General features: G+C 49.4%; 1 protein-coding gene across 20 annotated transcripts in view; it reads right to left on the minus strand.

The window, feature by feature from the left end:
- MSI2 (musashi RNA binding protein 2) overlaps positions 1 to 17,250 on the minus strand; it is a 419,652-nt gene that overhangs the window by 60,855 nt on the left and 341,547 nt on the right. For 2 of the 20 annotated variants that reach the window (XM_053274707.1, XM_053274706.1), the window contains one exon: positions 13,608 to 14,815. The exons of the other annotated variants lie outside the window; for them this stretch is intronic. In XM_053274707.1, coding sequence (XP_053130682.1) covers positions 14,775 to 14,815 — 41 coding nt within the window. In that variant the 3' untranslated portion in view covers positions 13,608 to 14,774. Of the gene's footprint in view, positions 1 to 13,607; positions 14,816 to 17,250 lie in introns of those variants that run through there. 20 annotated transcript variants of the gene reach the window in all.

Genomic DNA, 17,250 nt, shown 5'->3' on the forward strand with positions numbered 1-17,250 from the left:
GGCATTTGCAAAGCGTCGCCCACTGCTCCAAAAATGTCACATCCGTCTCTAGGCTCATGGAAACTTGATTTTTTTAAAAAGACACCTGATTTTCAAAACGTGGGGAAGGAGAGGATGGTTGGTGACGTCACAGGCGGCAGCCAATCGGAACTGTGCCCTCCTGCTTCAAACTGGCAGAGTGGACGCTTTCCCATCTGGAGTGGAAAGGTCCTCTTGGGCTGAACGCAGCCAGGGCATTTGTAGAGTGTCACCCACTGCTCCAAAAATGTCACATCCGTCTCTAGGCTCAAGCTTGCTCTTGTCCACAGCCGGGGCAAAGCGTGAAGGACAGACTGCCAGCCAGAGGGGCTCTGGGGGGTTGTGCCCACTTCCCTGCCAGGAAGACGAATTTCTGGCTCTTAGAAAGGAGGAAGAGTTGGCCGCCAGGCAGCGGCGACCGTTCAGCACCTGGGTGTTTCTCCTCCCCGCCATGACCTGCCGTTCAGGCTTTGCCGTCAGAATAATCTGCTCTCTCGTTCCTGCGATGGGGGCAATCCTTTCTCCTGCTCTCTGGGCCTTGCTTTGTGCGGCTTCGCTCCGGTGAATAATTGCTCACATCACACCTCCCAGCAGTTGCATCTGGGGTCTCTCAAACAAAGTAAAATAAAGTGAAGCCAAAAAGCTGGAAGTCGAGAGTTGGGCGAACTCCCGGCGGACGCTTTCAGGACGGGCCTGAACCAAAGAAGTGGGTTTCCAAAGACGGCGGAGACATTCACTTGAACCGAGCCCCCGCTATAAACGGAAGCCTGTTGTGCTCTTGAGGATGTCATCCGGCACACATGGGGGCCTGGAGGACCCCTTGCCACCCACTTTCACTGCCAACCCGCCCCTCTCCCCCTTTCCTCACCCCAAACGTTGCTCACCAGGGCCAGGGGGCAGCAGGGAAGGTTTGCAGCAAATGCAAACCTCAGGACCAATACTTTGAGCGCACGGCTAAGAGAGCGTGCACGGCAGAGGCCGTTGACACAAGGAATCATGGGAAATTCCCACAGTGGGGGAGCATGGGAAATTCCCACAGTATTAAAATCGTGTTCGTCAGGTTTAAATTTATGTTTTGAATTATTATTATGGCAAGGGTTAATTCTCTAGTTGATGATTCATGAGGAGGTGTGAGCGGGAAGTCCATATTTGTTGATTTGTTGTGAATGTTAATGTTATTATTGTTAAAATTAATAAAAATTTAATTATTTTTTAAAAAGGAAATTCCCACAGTGGACAGCCAACTTGAGACCAAACAATGTCAGACAGATCTAGGCTCAGTTCCAAATGAGTGTGTGTGTGGGGGGTAGGGGAGTGGGTTCGAACCCATGCCATTCAGGGTCCATACCCCCCACTGCCTGGAGCGAGGCCGGCAACTCGTTAGAAGCTTCTCGTTAGAAGCTTCTCTTTCGCCCTCCCACATTTATACAGCCAGAATTACCCACTAGACAGCTCTCAGAGTCTCCATCGGAGCATCCGCTTGGTGCATACGACTGCTCAGCTCTGGAGCAGCAGGAGGTGTGGATGTCTGTCGGTAGCCAGGGCGAAACTACATTTCCCAGAAGTCCTCGACCCACAGCCCCCCTCTTGATCATCAGACCCAATCCTGCCCCCCTCAGTATCATTACCTTTTTTTAAAAAAAGGTCTCTTCTCTTGCAACACAGCACCTTTGACGGTGGAAGCGTCCTGCCTGCAACCTTGGAGAAGCCGCTGCCAGTCTGGGTAGACAGTACTGAGCTAGATAGACCAATGGTCTGACTCAGTATATGGCAGCCTCCTATGTTCCTGATAGGGACATAGGAACAGCCCTGCTGGATCAGGCCCAAGAAAGCCCATCCAGTCCAGCCTCCTGTTCCCCACAGTGGCCCACCAGTTGCCGCTGGGGAGCCCACTCAGGCAAGAGGTTTGTGCACTGTGTGCATGGCCTATCTCCTGCTGCGGCTGCTCCCCTGCAAACTGGTCTTCAGAGGCATGGTGCCCCTGGGGACCCCCTCCTCTTCCTCCAGAGTAGCAAGGAAGGCCCATGAGTGGGCGGGAGGCTGCACTTCTCTGGCTTGGGTTTCAACGTGAGCTAGAGAAGAACTTCCAGGCTCGGGTTTCAACGTGAGCTAGAGAAGAACTTCCAGGCTCGGGTTTCAACGTGAGCTAGAGAAGAACTTCCAGGCTCGGGTTTCAACGTGAGCTAGAGAAGAACTTCCAGGCTCGGGTTTCAACGTGAGCTAGAGAAGAACTTCCAGGCTCGGGTTTCAACGTGAGCTAGAGAAGAACTTCCAGGCTCGGGTTTCAACGTGAGCTAGAGAAGAACTTCCAGGCTCGGGTTTCAACGTGAGCTAGAGAAGAACTTCCAGGCTTGGGTTTCAACGTGAGCTAGAGAAGAACTTCCAGGCATTTGAGCAAGAATCACGAGCTGCCAGTTTTCACATCTCCAAACAAGGAAGTACAACGTTTGGTTGCGTCGTCGTCGTCATCATCATCTTCTTAAAAATCAATACACTAGGCCATTGGCAGGCTGTTTCTGGCTTTGGGAAGTGGATCGGGAGGATACTCCTCAGGGGCTGACTGCCAAGGCTGGTCTACATAGGTGGGGATGCTGAAGCCAGCTAATGGCGCAGCGGGGAAACAACTTGACTAGCAAGCCAGATCAGGGGCTGATGCGCCCCCCAGGCTATGGGACACACCTCTATCGGGCAGCAGAGAGGAAGGTGCTGGAAGACATCCATCTCCTACTGCGCAGGAGGAGGCCATGGTCAACCCCTCCTGTATTCTACCGGAGACAACCACAGGGCTCTGTGGTTGCCACGACTCGACAACCGACTCGACGGCACACTTTACCTTTAGGTGGGGATGGTGCCGGTCACAGGGGAGCCCTCCAGCGCCCCCCATCTTGTCTCCCGATTCATCGCACGGGACAGGCCAGGAAGGCATGCTAGGGCACTTGTTGCGTGACCAGTTCACAGCGTATGCTTAGTTTGACCACCCCAGGCCTGCTCAGCTTGGGCCCCCCAGCTGTTTTTGGACTACAACTCCCATAATCCCCAGCCACAGTGGCCAGGGATTATGAGAGTTGTAGGCCAACATCTGCAGGAGGGCCGGAGTTGAGCAACCCTAGACGTTGGCCAAGGAGAGGGGAGAAGCACGTGTGCATCTCTTCCGCCATGTCTCATTCCAGCCCAAGATACTTGACCCAGGACAGCCACCCACCCACCCACCGATGTTTGGTGCTTCTTACGCAGAGCGTCCAGGCACCCCTGCAGAGGTGCCTGCCACACAACTGCGTGACACACAACCCTGCCACACAACCGCGTGACGGAGTGCAGAAGTCTCAAATCCGCTCTTTTTTGACGGCCTTTTATCCCACCACCACCCTTTATCTTACGAGCATTTAATGAGGCTGAGTTTAGTGCTACGGGAAGCTTCCGATCACGCTGCCCGGTGGCTGTAAAAGCCGAGGAGAAAACGCTTGTAAAACCCTGATGACCACCAAGGCAGAGCATTTAGGGGAAACGAAAGAGGCGCTGACATGGTTAGTTGAAGAAAGCCACAGAAAGACGAGCCGGGGCCAAGGAAGGAGGTAGGTTTTCAGAACGGCCCGGGGGTTCTCTCCGCCCGGCTTTGAAAACGGCGGGCGAGTTCTTTTAGCATCCCAGTCAAAGCTTGGCGAGAAGGAACCCCCTGTTTAGCGGAAGGGCATTCTTGGACTCACTCCACTATTGCATTCTGCAATATTGAGAGAGGCGGGACTTTCCTGCTTCAAACCAAAGGGCTTCTGGCATCAACGGTGCCTTGTCTGTTGCTCCCGCGATACGCAGCCCTCCAGCTCCACTGCTCTGGTTTGCAGGCAGCAATACCAGGGGGATGTGTGGGGTGGGAGAGAACCGGAAGTGGGGTGCCACTGAACAGGAGCAACCTCCTTCCTAGGACGGAGAGCAGGGTGCAGTGGGAAGTGTGCATGTGCTGAGCGCTGCTCTTCCTCCACAGGACTCAATGGGGAATGTGCTGAAGGGAACCAAGGGCTCCCGGCCCGTGCCGATGCTCCTCCACTGACCGACAATTGTCCCCTGAATTCCAAAACCCGAACCTGGGTCTTTCTGCATGCAAAGCAGATGCCCTCTCACTGAGGTACGACCCTGTTCTCCAAGGATCCTGCTGGGTCCTTTTAAAGTGGTGATTCTCTTCTGTTTTACAGGGGGAGAGTGACTGGCCCTCTTTGTCCCCACCACAACATCCCTCCGGTGGCTGTTGCTGGGGTCTAGCTTATGTTTCTTTTTTAGAGTGTCTTGGGTCTAACTATGCTCTATGATCAGGCTGTTAGAGCCTGGCTTTTTTTTTAAAAAAGGGGTTAATAATGCAGAGAAGGTGCCTACAATATCCCAGGGGGTGAGGGATTAGCTCCCCCCCCCACCGGAGTCCCCACCCTCGTGAATATGACCCTGGCGACTTACGTGGCAACCAAATGTTTCCCCAGAGCAACATTTTCAGCAGTGGAATTTTCTCGGGCATTTTCAGTGCATTTTTTCAGTGCATTTTTTCAGTGCATTTTCAGCAAGCTAAATCCTTGGTTCTGACATCTGTTCCACCAGGTGCACTAATGCCAGCATTTGGGGAAACTGAGGAGGTTTCAGGCAGCCTGGAGTCAGGCGACCCATATCTGGGTCATATTTCTGGACATAGGTCCATGTCCTGGCTATGAGCTTCCAGATGCATCGGCTAACTGAGCCAAGAGGCACCTTTTAAAGTGGTGATTCTCTTCGGTTTTACAGGGGGAGAGCAACTGGCCCTCTCCGTCCCCACTACAGCATCCCTCCAGTGGCTGTTGCTGCGGTCTAGCGTATGTTTCTTTTTTAGAGTGTGAGCCCTTTGGGGACAGGGGGCAATTTTATTGTATTGTATGTATGTATGTATATAAGTAAGCCACTTTGGAAACCTTTGTTGAAAAGCGGTATATAAATATTTGTCAAACTCAAAAATTCATAATCTCTCCCATGATATCCTTTCCTTCTCCATTCCCCCCTCTGGGGGTCAGGGAAACATTAAAATAGGTTTATTCTGTAGAGCCTCTATGTTTTTTCATGAATGACATGGTCGAGTGGGGAAGTCTTGCCATCACAATACTCGGGAGACACTCACATTCCCAAACAACTCATAGAGAAGCCAAAGAATTGCCCAACTTATGGAAGACGTGGTGCTGTGGGCAGAAATGAAAACCCGGGTGTGAATTCTTCCCCACAAAGGTGAGCTGAATGAGAGGCTAGGTGTGGATTGCCTAGCGTGAAATTGTTTATTTTTATTTGTTTACATTCCTATCCTGCTCTTAACCACCTTAAGTGGCGCAGCAGGGAAATGCCCGACGAACAAGCAGAAGGTTGCGGGTTCGAATCCCCATTGGCGACTCTATTGGGCAGCAGCGAGCTAGGAAGATGCTGAGAGGCATCATCTCATACTGCGAGGGAGGAGGCCATGGTCAACCCCTCCTGTATTCTACCAACGAAAAACCACAGGGCTCTGTGGGTGCCAGGAGTCGAAATCGACTCGACAGCACACTTTACCTTTACCTTTATCCCACTTTTTCTCCAAGTTGCCCAGAGTGATGTACATACAGGTGAAACTCGGAAAATTAGAATATCGTGCAAATTAAAAGGTGAAACTGATATATGAGACAGACGCATTACATGCAAAGCCAGATAAGTCAAGCCTTAATTTGTCATAATTGTGATGATCATGGCGTACAGCTCATGAAAACCCCAAATCCACAATCCCAGAAAATTAGAATATTACATGGAACCAAGAAGACAAGGATTGTCGAATAGAACAATATCGGACCTCCGAAAAGTATACAGTGTACTGTGCTTGATTGGCCAGCAAACCCGCCTGACCTGACCCCATAGAGAATCTATGGGGCATTGCCGAGAGAAGGATGAGAGACATGAGACCAGAAGAGCTGAAGGCCGCTAAGGAAGCATCCTGGTCTTCCATAACACCTCCTCAGTGCCACAGGCTGAGAGCATCCATGCCACGCCGCATGGAGGCAGGAATTGCTGCCAAAGGGGCCCCAACCAAGGACTGAATACATAGGCATGCTTATACTTTTCAGAGGTCCGATATTGTTCTTTTCTACAATCCTTGTCTTCTTGGTTCCATGTAATCTTCTCATTTTCTGGGATGGTGGATTTGGGGTTTTCATGAGCTGGACGCCATGATCATCACAATGATAACAAATTAAGGCTGGACTGATCTCGCTTTGCATGTAATGCGTTTGTCTCATAGATCAGTTTCACCTTTTAATCTGCATGACTGAAATTAATGGACTTTGGCACGATATTCTAATTTTCCGAGGTTCACCTGTAGTTAAGTTTCTCCTCCCAACAACCCTGTGAAGTAGGCTAGGCTGAGAGAGAAGTGACTGGCCCAGAGTCACGCAGCAAGGATCCTGGCTGAATGGGGATTTGAACTCGGGTCTGCCCGGTCCTAGTCTGGCCCTCTAATAACGACACCACGCTGGCTTAGATGCCGACGGCAGCCCCGGGATCTGCTTTTGTCAGCCTATTTTCCCCTCCGCTCATGGGAGGCAGACGTCAATCTGAGCATATCGGTCCCACAAACTCATGCCAAAGAGAAACAAAGTTTTGAACGGATTGAAGGAGGAGGTTGTTGGTGGGGACGGCTTTCATTTCCCAGCATTTCACGCTGATGGGAATTAAAATGTAAGGGGTCTGACGAATGATAATTAAATTCAGTCTGGGGGCGGGCAGTGAAAAGGGTTTTATGCCCTGCAGATGATGTCAGGACTTTTTAGGTAAACAAAGAGGGTAAGGAGCCGGAAGGATGAGGTCAGAATTTGAACAGTCAGCAGCCGGGCTGGGAAAGAGGGACGGAAGAAAATGTGCATGGGCCAGGAGAAAAGCCACCGCTAACCTTTCCCTGCAGACGGAGATGAAGAGTTGCACTGGGAATTTGGGGAAGAGAGATTCCCTTTACCGCCCCGCTGGAAGCACCGAGATAATCCTCCAATGACTTTTTATGGACATGCCGCGAGGGATAACCCTACGTGCACTGTGCTGAAAGACCAGTTCCCATGGCTGGGCCTCCCTTGTAGGGAGATGGCAAACCAGGGATCAAAACACACAGTTTTGTACCCCTGGGGGAAAGGCCATTCTTCCTGGAGTGAGCAACTTCAAGGACAGAAGAGGTGGCCCCCTGCTCGCCTGGGACCAAGCCTGTTCTCTTGTTGAAATGGCATGATGCAGCAGGAAAACACACACACACACACACACACACACACACACACACACACACACACACACACCGCTTTATCACTGGGAAAATAATAATAATAATAATAATAATTATTATTATTATTATTATTACATTTATATCCCACTCTTCCTCCAAGGAGCCCAGAGCGGTGTACTACATCCTTGAGTTTCTCTTTCACAACAACCCTGTGAGGTAGGCTAGGCTGAGAGAGAAGTGACTGGCCCAGAGCCACCCAGCTAGTCTCATGGCTGAAGGGGGATTCGAACCCGGGTCTCCCTGGTCCTAGTCCACCACTACACCACGCTTCCTTAATGTTTAGACTCAACTCTGATCTACTTGCCTGGTTCTGTCCTCAGTTTGCCCACACCTGGTATATTATTATTATTATTACATTTATCTCCCGCTCTTCCTCCAAGGAGCCCAGTACTACATACTTGAGTTTCTCTTTCACAACAACCCTGTGAGGTAGGTTAGGATGAGAGAGAAGAGACTGGCCCAGAGTCACCCAGCTAGTTTCATGGCTGAAGAGGGATTCAAACCTGGGTCTCCCCGGTCCTAGTCCAGCAGTCTAACCACTACACCACGCTGGCTCATTTAATGCCGTTCATTTAAGAATTGCACAAGGAGGACTGGGTCAAGGCTTTTCTTGCGAGGAAACCAGCAGTGCAAACACACAGTTTTTATCACTGGGGAAACGCTGGCACATATAAGAGAAGGACCCTGCTGGATCCGACCAGGTTGATGTCCCGTATCCAATGGCAGGCATGCTTCTGGGAAGCCCACGAAAATGCACAACGGTCACAACTATTTGTCCCCAGCATTCTCATATTCAGAGGTACACTGCCTCTAAGCATGGAGGATCCACATCATAATGAGGGCCAATTAGGCACGGAGCGACCTATAATCGATGAAGTTCCGAGCCAGCTAGCGGCCACTGCCACCTCTTATTAGAATATTACATGGAACCAAGAAGACAAGGATTGTAGAATCGAACAATATCGGACCTCCGAAGAGTAGAAGCATGCATATGTATTCAGTCCTTGGTTTGGGCCCCTTTGGCAGCAATTCCTGCCTCCATGCGGCGTGGCATGGATGCTCTCAGCCTGTGGCACTGAGGAGGTGTTATGGAAGACCAGGATGCTGCAATAGCGGCCTTCAGCTCTTCTGCATTGTTTGGTCTCATGTCTCTCATCCTTCTCTTGGCAATGCCCCATAGATTCTCTATGGGGTCAGGTCAGGCGAGTTTGCTGGCCAATCAAGCACAGTACACTGTATACTTTTCGGAGGTCCAATATTGTTCTATTCTACAATCCTTGTCTTCTTGGTTCCATGTAATATTCTAATTTTCTGGGATTGTGGATTTGGGGTTTTCACTAGCTGTACGCCATGATCATCACAATGATACCAAATTAAGGCTGGACTGATCTCGCTTTGCATGTAATGCGTCTGCCTCATAGATCAGTTTCACCTTTTAATTTGCATGACTGAAATTAATGGACTTTTGCACGATATTCTCATTTTCCAAGTTTCACCTGTAAAGTTTAATCAGAACAACCACTGTGTAACCAAAAACCAGTCACATGCACAGCAAAACCATGCCTTTTGGAGATGGCACACAAAGGGACTAGTGCGCCCTCTAACAGAGATTTCCAGTGGTTGTGGACTACAACTCCCAGAACCCCCAGCTGCAATGGCTTTTGCTTGGGGATTATGGGGGTTGTAGTCCACAACATCTGGGAATCCCTGTGAGAGGGAACCCTGCAAGGGTTCATTTTTACATGACCAAATAATGCCACGGGCCATCGATTAGATAGTGTCTATGAGGCTCCTGCTATGAGCACTTCTTTCTCCCATTCCCTTGCATTTTGCCAATGTTTAAAGTTTTATTCGATTTTAACAAATCTTCCAAGGCAAGGTACTGCCTTGATATAGCACACAAGTGCAGAAACAGACATGTAGCTGTTTGCGGGGGGGAAATATAGCCCAGCCACGAACAGGTTAATCCTCGCCCCCACCACAAAGTCTGGCAAGGAGATGGAAAATTGTGTCACAGGTGCTGGGTCCTTGCGAGTGGTATTAAAGCACTAAAAACCATTACTTTTTTCCCATTATCTGGAAAGGCTCTCATTCTCCCAAAGTTCAAGGAAACATATAAGCGGGGTCACTGTCTGCCAAAATAATGACATTTAAAAGAAAATGTGTGTTCGGGGCTAAGCGCCCCCTCCCACCACAACTGGTTTTGTTTTGTGAATTTTAATTCTCAAGTCTGGATGATGGAGACCTCTTTCCACGCTTCGCTCTGGGGAGCCATTTTGCTGACATCATGGAATCGGGATACGCTAATGAAAATATACACATTCAACCCGTTGGAAGGGTACGGCTCTTTCTCTGCGTGGAGGGGTGCAAGACACAGGCCGGAGGGAGCCCAAAGCTAGGTGTGTGGATTCATCCTCCTGTGCTTCCTTTCTGGTTTTTGGCACAGGGTTTTGAATCTTCAAATTAAGCGCTGTAGCAGGGGACGTATACAACCTCCCCAGAGGACCCAAATGGGACCCCTGACTGAGGGGGTTCACTGTCGCAAGACCTGGCGTTGGACGCTCACTGGCTGGAACATAGGAAGCTGCCATATACTGAGTCAGACTTCTTGTCTATCTAGCTCAGTACGGTCTTCACAGACTGGCAGCGGCTTCTCTAAGGCGGCAAGCAGGAATCTCTCTCCCAGCCCTATCTCGTTGGAGATGTTGCCAGGGAGGGAACTGGGAACCTAGATGCTCTTCCCAGAGCGGCTCCATCCCCTTAAGGGGGAATCTCTTCCAGTGCTCACACTTCTAGTCTCCCATTCAAATGCAAACCAGGGTGGACCCTGCTTAGCAAAAGGAACAGGCCATGCTTGCTCCCACAAGACCAGCTCCTCTCCAAGGAAATAAGGCATTCAACGGATTAATCGCTGTTAGGTCTCTTCGTGCCTCTTAGAACTATGTGGATCCTCCATGTTTAGAGGCAACCTACCTCTGAACAGGACAATGCTAGGGACAAGCAGTTGCGAATGCCGTGCTCTTTTTGTGGGCTCCCCAGAAACATGTGCAAAGGCCTCTGTGGTTGGGGATGATGGGTGTAGTAGTCCAACGACATCTGAGGACCCAAGTTTGACAACCCCATGCCCACACCCATCAAAGCAAGTCCCTAAACTAATTGTCGGCTTGCCTGAGTTAACAACCACTCCCTTACCCCTGCACAGACTCTATTAAAAAATATGTCTTGCTGCGAGAAAATCGTGGTACAGGTCACTGCCGTGACGCAACCAAGGTTGGGATGCAATTCCGTTGCGGCCACACCCGCTGAAGACGAATCCAAGGGCGGGGGGGACGGGACGCCCTCGGCCACGATACTTCCTCCATTCTGGCGTCCTCTGCCTCCCACCGTTGCAAAACATCCAGCCGGTTTCTGTGACCGGGGGAGTCCCTGGCACGCCGTGCACCATTCCTGCCCACTGAAATGCAGCTTGGGCAAGGGAACGGCCAAGTCGGTGCCCCGGATGGGTTTCTGGCGCTCGAGGAGCCGACCCCAATATCTGTGCCGGAAAGCCCCCTTCCACGGGTCACTCCACGGTTGGCAAGGGCCCTTAAAACAGCCGCCGAGAACTTAAAACAGAAAGAGAACTCCCGAAGGGAGGGGAGAGGTGAGCCAGCCACACCCGCTGAAGACGAATCCAAGGGGCAGTAGAAGGAGAGGCCAGAGGTGGGAGGACGCAGAGGCGCTCCATTCTGTTGACGCACCATGATGTCTTTCTTCCATTTCTATACCGCCCCAAAGAAAAAGTCCCTGGGCAGACCACAGTAGGCGGTGTGGAAACTGTTGTGGACAGGCGGCTTGGGAGAACCGGATCTGACATGACCCCTGATCTCAGCGTCTCAGATCCCTATGAAATCTGCAACCTCCACCACTATTCCGCGTAGAATTAATTGGGACTGACCAAGGGTTGGATACAGGCAATTTTAGCTGTCCGCTACCTGGCTGTCCATTTACTCAATATTTAGGATATGTACTATGGGCGGCCAATGAATACAGTTTTTGCATTTATTATTTCTTGTTTACACAGCCAGACAGGTGTTATTGACTGGTTTGTTTTATCCAGACATGGAGTCCTTCCCAAGGACCTGGGATGCCAGAATTTTTATTATTATTATTATATCTAATAATTTATTATTATTATTTGAAGGGCGGACTTCATGGCATGGGGGCGGGGGCGGGCAGAATCGCATCTTAACAATTTTATGGTTGGCCGGGATTGGTAAAAATCCCTGCCCACTTTCGGAACGGAATTAAACTCTATTATAATCTCTGTGCACCGGAAAAACAAGAAAGTAAATGAACCACAAAGAGCAAGTTCCCAGCGACATTCCCCTCCCGTTACGTTCATATCATTTAAGAGCTCTGTATTTTGTTAAGGAAGTCGGTGCCAAACTGCAACGGGTGGACGAAACGTGTTTTTCAGGATGGACCGTATCTGTCCGAAACGAAACGAAACGTGGAAATGGGTCTTCCAGAAAACCTTGTTGCTTCGACTGGGAAACCACCAACCGTGGATCTGCTTGTTACTCTCTCCCATGTTGTTACTCTCTCAGAGGGCTTTTGGTCAGCCCGTTCTCCAAAATACGTCTGTGCCCACGGGGGCCAGAAGTTTCCTCTCCGAAGAGACTAAAGCCATCCATTTTTGCTTTGTGCTGCAAAAATGAAGCCGATCTGGGCCCTCTCCACTAATGCTCCAGCATTCACGCCTTTTAGACTTACATTAAAACATCAAGCTAAAATGCAACATTTTGTCTCCAGCAGAACATTCAAGCATAAGGTGGGAGCTCTATTACATTTGACTCATTTATTCTTTCATTAGACTGTTATTGGTACTGGTTATTTGATCCGAGCAAACTGAAAGGGCTAAGAGAGCAGAAACACAGCTTGTCTATTGTAAGAATTTATTATCATTTTGTCTACCTGGGTTGCTTACAGGAAATAAATGTCTTCTTCAAAATGGAAAAAAAAGAAGGGTGGGGGGAGTAAAGATGAGCTATTTACAAAAAGAAACGAAAAGAATAAAGTGGGTGGGGAGAGAGACTTCATACAACGGCTGTCCGCGAAATCATGCACTCAAGGACAAGGTCACAAATGCAAAGCAAATCATAGCAAAAAACAACAGAAAAAAATTAATCATCACCATGAAAAAAAGCCATACAGGTTTTAAAAGCCAGAGCTTGCAGAAAAAGGGGTTGTTGTTTTTACATAAAATAAAATAAAATAAAGCTAAACATTTATTACATCAAGCATCATCAACAAAATGAACAGCCCAGCTCTGACTGGAGAAACGTTGACATTTTAAGACAGGTGAATTAAACAAACATTTAAAAATGCATCACAGTCCTACTGCACGCATGCAGACAATTTCTCACAAACTTAGAAGGTAGGTGGAAGGACCCTTGGACTGGTTCATTTTAAAATCCAGGGCTTTGCTGCCTTGTTGCATGCAGTAATTTTTTTTTTTCCATCTCTGTGCAGCATGAGTTTTGTTCTGGGCGGCAGTATCAAGGTAATGTGTGCCTACAGGTGAAACTTGGAAAATTAGAATATTGTGCAAAAGTCCATTAATTTCAGTCATGCAAATTAAAAGGTGAAACTGATATATGAGACAGACGCATTACATGCAAAGCCAGATAAGTCAAGCCTTAATTTGTTATGATTGTGATGATCATGGCGTACAGCTCATGAAAACCCCAAATCCACAATCCCAGAAAATTAGAATATTACATGGAACCCAGAAGACAAGGATTGTAGAATAGAACAATATCGGACCTCTGAAAAGTATACAGTGTACTGTGCTTGAATGGCCAGCAAACTCGCCTGACCTGACCCCGTAGGGAATCTATGGGGCATTGCCGAGAGAAGGATGAGAGACATGAGACCAAACAATGCAGAAGAGCTGAAGGCCGCTAATGAAGCATCCTGGTCTTCCATAACACCTCCTCAGTGCCACAGGCTGAGAGCATCCATGCCACGCCACATTGAGGCAGTCATTGCTGCCAAAGGGGCCCCAACCAAGTACTGAATACATAGGCATGCTTCTACTTTTCGGAGGTCCGATATTGTTCTGTTCTACAAGCCTTGTCTTCTTGGTTCCATGTAATATTCTAATTTTCTGGGATTGTGGATTTGGGGTTTTCATGAGCTGTACGCCATGATCATCACAATTATAACAAATTAAGGCTGGACTTCTCTCGCGTTGCATGTCATGCGTCTGTCTCATAGATCAGTTTCACCTTTTAATTTGCATGACTGAAATTAATGGACTTTGGCACCATATCCTAATTTTCCGAGTTTCACCTGTACCTGCTTTCAGAGTGGGGCCTTCCTGATTCAACCTGAGCAGGATGTAAAATGAACTGAATGGACATACAAAAACTTCTGAGCGTGTGCATGTGCACACGCCTTAGAGGGAACTGTGGTTGCACGGCCCAGAAAACTGTCTCTGCTGGGTGAGACAGACTAACTGCCCAGGGCACGAGGATGCACGCCACGGAAATGGAAGCCTACAGAGGAGCGGTGATAAGGAGGGAGTGCACCCCTGACGGAAGATGGCTCCATGCCTATGTGAGAATTTGACCTGGGGGGCCCCCAGTTTCCGGAGGCAACCCCTCCGGAAGTTTAATGCACCGTTCAACCTTCTGAGGAGCACCACACTCTGATACTTTATGGGCAGGGTGAACTCAGCTCACGGTGCCTCCGTTTAAGGAGGTGGCCCAGTTTGGACTGTTCGTTATTTGAACCAGAATCTAAGAGTTTTGTGAAGGTGTGGAGCGTCATTGTGATTAACGAGGAACTATGCTGGCTACTGAAAAATCTATCCACAAACCCAACCCAAAGTGCAAACCCTCACCGGGCAGGACAGACGGGCAAGGGAGCACCCATCACCAGGTAGCGGCCGGCCACATGGATTCATTTTCACGGCAACTGGATATCGTACCTCTTCAAAAACTAGACTTATCCTCTTCGTTGGCCTAACAGCCCTAATAACCCCCACCCCAAACGGCAGTGCGAATTCCCGCTCTTGCTCAGAGTACATGACGAACGTCCCTCTGGACTTCTGAGCAGGGCCAAAATGTCAGCTGACGAGGAGCTGCTGTTTGCTCCTAAAAGTTTGTGAGAAATTGCAAAGCCTTCTGCCCCCCACATCACCCAGTGAGAGTTACAGTCCATGTGGGCATGAAAAATAAACTCATACAAAGCAGAGGAAACAAAAAATAAGAAAGCAAAACCAAGAGCAGGAAAAGATATGGAGATTTTCTTAAAAAAGAAAAAAAAAATCAAAATCCAGCCAGCCAAAGAAGTCAGTAAGAGCAGCATATGTTTTTTCTCTCAGTGGATACTGATATTAAAGTACCCGGGCTCTCTCTGTCTTTCTCTCATTAGCACTGTAGCAAACCGCGATTAATTTGTTACGCATCTTTAAGAACTAGTTGATAAAAATTATGTCTTGTGAAATCGGCAAATAGTCTGCAAAGTGAAATAAGAACAGAAATTAATAGATTAAACTTAAAAGATAAAATTTTGTAAAAAGTGAAGCAGGGTAGGGAGCAATTGTGATTGGTTTGGGAAAGCAAAACGAACGTTTAAAGCCTGTGCGGAAAGAGGGGATAAAATTCGACAAGAGAAGCTAGAAATGGGGTCCGGTCCTCAGCATGCCTCTTTGGAAGGAGGTCCCATTGAGCGGAAGGGGGCTTACTCCCAGGGAAGCATGCACAGGACTTGAGCCTTCTTGGCCAAAGTGTGGGTGAATTCACTGTTTGGGGTGAATTCTTCAACAGACAAGGCTTGTTGGTTACTTCAATCTGTAGGCGCCTTCCTAATGAAGAAGCTCTCGAAGTGGTTTGCAATGCAAGCAGTTCCATTCCTAAAACCCCAAACAAAACAATTCCACAAAACAGAGTTTTGAAAAAACCCCAAACAAAACAATTCCACAAAACAGAGTTTTGAAAAAACCCCAAACAAAACAATTCCACAAAACAGAGTTTTGAAAAAACCCCAACAAAACAATTCCACAAAACAGAGTTTTGAAGGGAAAAAACCAAACACTGGCAAGAAAATGCATTGCGCTTGAAATGGTAAAGACGTTCAGGCCGGAGATTCTAACAAGCCAGAAGCCTTAAGATTCCAGCAAGAAAAAGGGACAATTTGGGCCACCCTTTAAAGGCAGAGAAAAAAGGAGAGAGAGAGAGAGAGAGAGAGACAGACAGACAGACACAGACACCCAAAGCTCCCCGGGCATGAAGAGTCCTAACTGTGCCCTCACCACTACGGCATGCATGGATTGAGTAGCGATCATCCGCCACACCTCAAGCGGCAAAGGCATGCACGGCAGGTTCCTCCCCCTCATCTCCACCCATGGGGAAGGCTGATGCGTTGACTACCTGCACATTCCACCTCCCTTCCAAAATGCAGAGGTGCCACGCACCAGCACTGTGCCAGCAAGGTGAATAGAGCTGGGGACCAGGGAGCTGGTATCCCTTCAGCTGAGCAGCTGAGCTCTGACCATGCAGGCTAAGAGCAGCATCCTGGAAGCCAGTCCACTCGAAAGATGGCCCCAGCGGCCAGCCCTCCTCCTCCTCCTCCTCCGGAGTTTGGGCTCCACCTTCTGCACGATGGGCCTCCTGCGGGGAGTAGCCCGGGAGACCTTGTTCCCCCCATCCCAGGCTTCTGGGCTCACAAGGTCGGACTTCCACTCCCCCCGTCCCCAGCCACATTGGCCCTTGACTAGGGAGCTGAAGTCTCACGGCATCTGGGGACCCCGGTCCTCCGAGAACCCCTAGCGTAGCCCAGCCTAGAGGCGGCCACAGAAGGGAGGCGAGGCCGCCATGTCTCAGGAGGAAAGTCACAGCTTGGCACACCAAGCAAAGAGAGGCGGGGGGGGGGGGCGTTCCTGGCCAGAGCGGCCACACGGGGAAGCCGCCACGGGGGCTCTAGCAGCTTGGGGGATGGGAATCTCACTATTCCGGCGTGGAAAAAAATTGGGCAAGGCAGCCCCGGGAGACAAAAACGGGGGCAGATTCTCGGAAACAGGGACCGGGAGCCTGGGAGAACAGCCACCTCAGAACCGAACGCCATCATCCCAGCGGGGGTCACGTTGGCCCAGGCGTCCGGTTTTGTCTGCAAACGGTATCACCCACATGCCACTGCAGGGAGATGATATAAAGGAAGCCAAAAAATAAAAATAAAAGGCTTATCTTCCTCCCGCCCCCCTACCCGCCCATCATAAAAACAAGCATGCATTCTGGGACAGGTTGATCAGGGCACTTTTTCATTTGAGAGGGGTAGTATCACGTTCCCGTGCTGTGCCGACTGGCATTTTGTTTGCTTAGAAATGAGCAGGAACAAAGGAAAAGCCAACGGCCCCCTTAGTGGAGAGAGATGGGAGCTGGAATCAAAGCTGCTGATATTAAACTATCAGCACAATGGCACCGATGTTTCATTATTTTATCACGCATGTGGGACCGGTTTCCGGGCGGCAAGCGGGCGGTTGTGCGACCACCTTATTTTAGCACAGATATCAGAACCATCCTATATTTAGGTTCTGTGACACATTGGTCTTGTAATAGGAACTGACATCCGGCCTGGGCTGTAATGAACTTTCTGACACATAGTAATGAGGGTTAAGAAAGCCAAGGCCTTCTCGGCCCAAGCCGCAGAGGTAGAGATAAAAAGGGGCCTCTCGGCAATTGCTCTTTCCACGCAACACCAATTTATTTCTATAAGGACTCGGGCAGACCCAATCCCGGCCGGAATGGGTCTCAAGGCTCCCCGTTTGCCTCCCTCCTACAATCTGCTCACAGAACAGGCGGGCGAGAGGCAAGCTGGAATTGGCCCAAAGCACCGCAGGGAACGGAGGGGAAGATGGAGTCGCTCTGGGCACCACCCAAAAGAGCCACACCACC

This window comes from Hemicordylus capensis, chromosome 12, assembly GCF_027244095.1.
Source record: "Hemicordylus capensis ecotype Gifberg chromosome 12, rHemCap1.1.pri, whole genome shotgun sequence".
NCBI lineage: Eukaryota > Metazoa > Chordata > Lepidosauria > Squamata > Cordylidae > Hemicordylus > Hemicordylus capensis.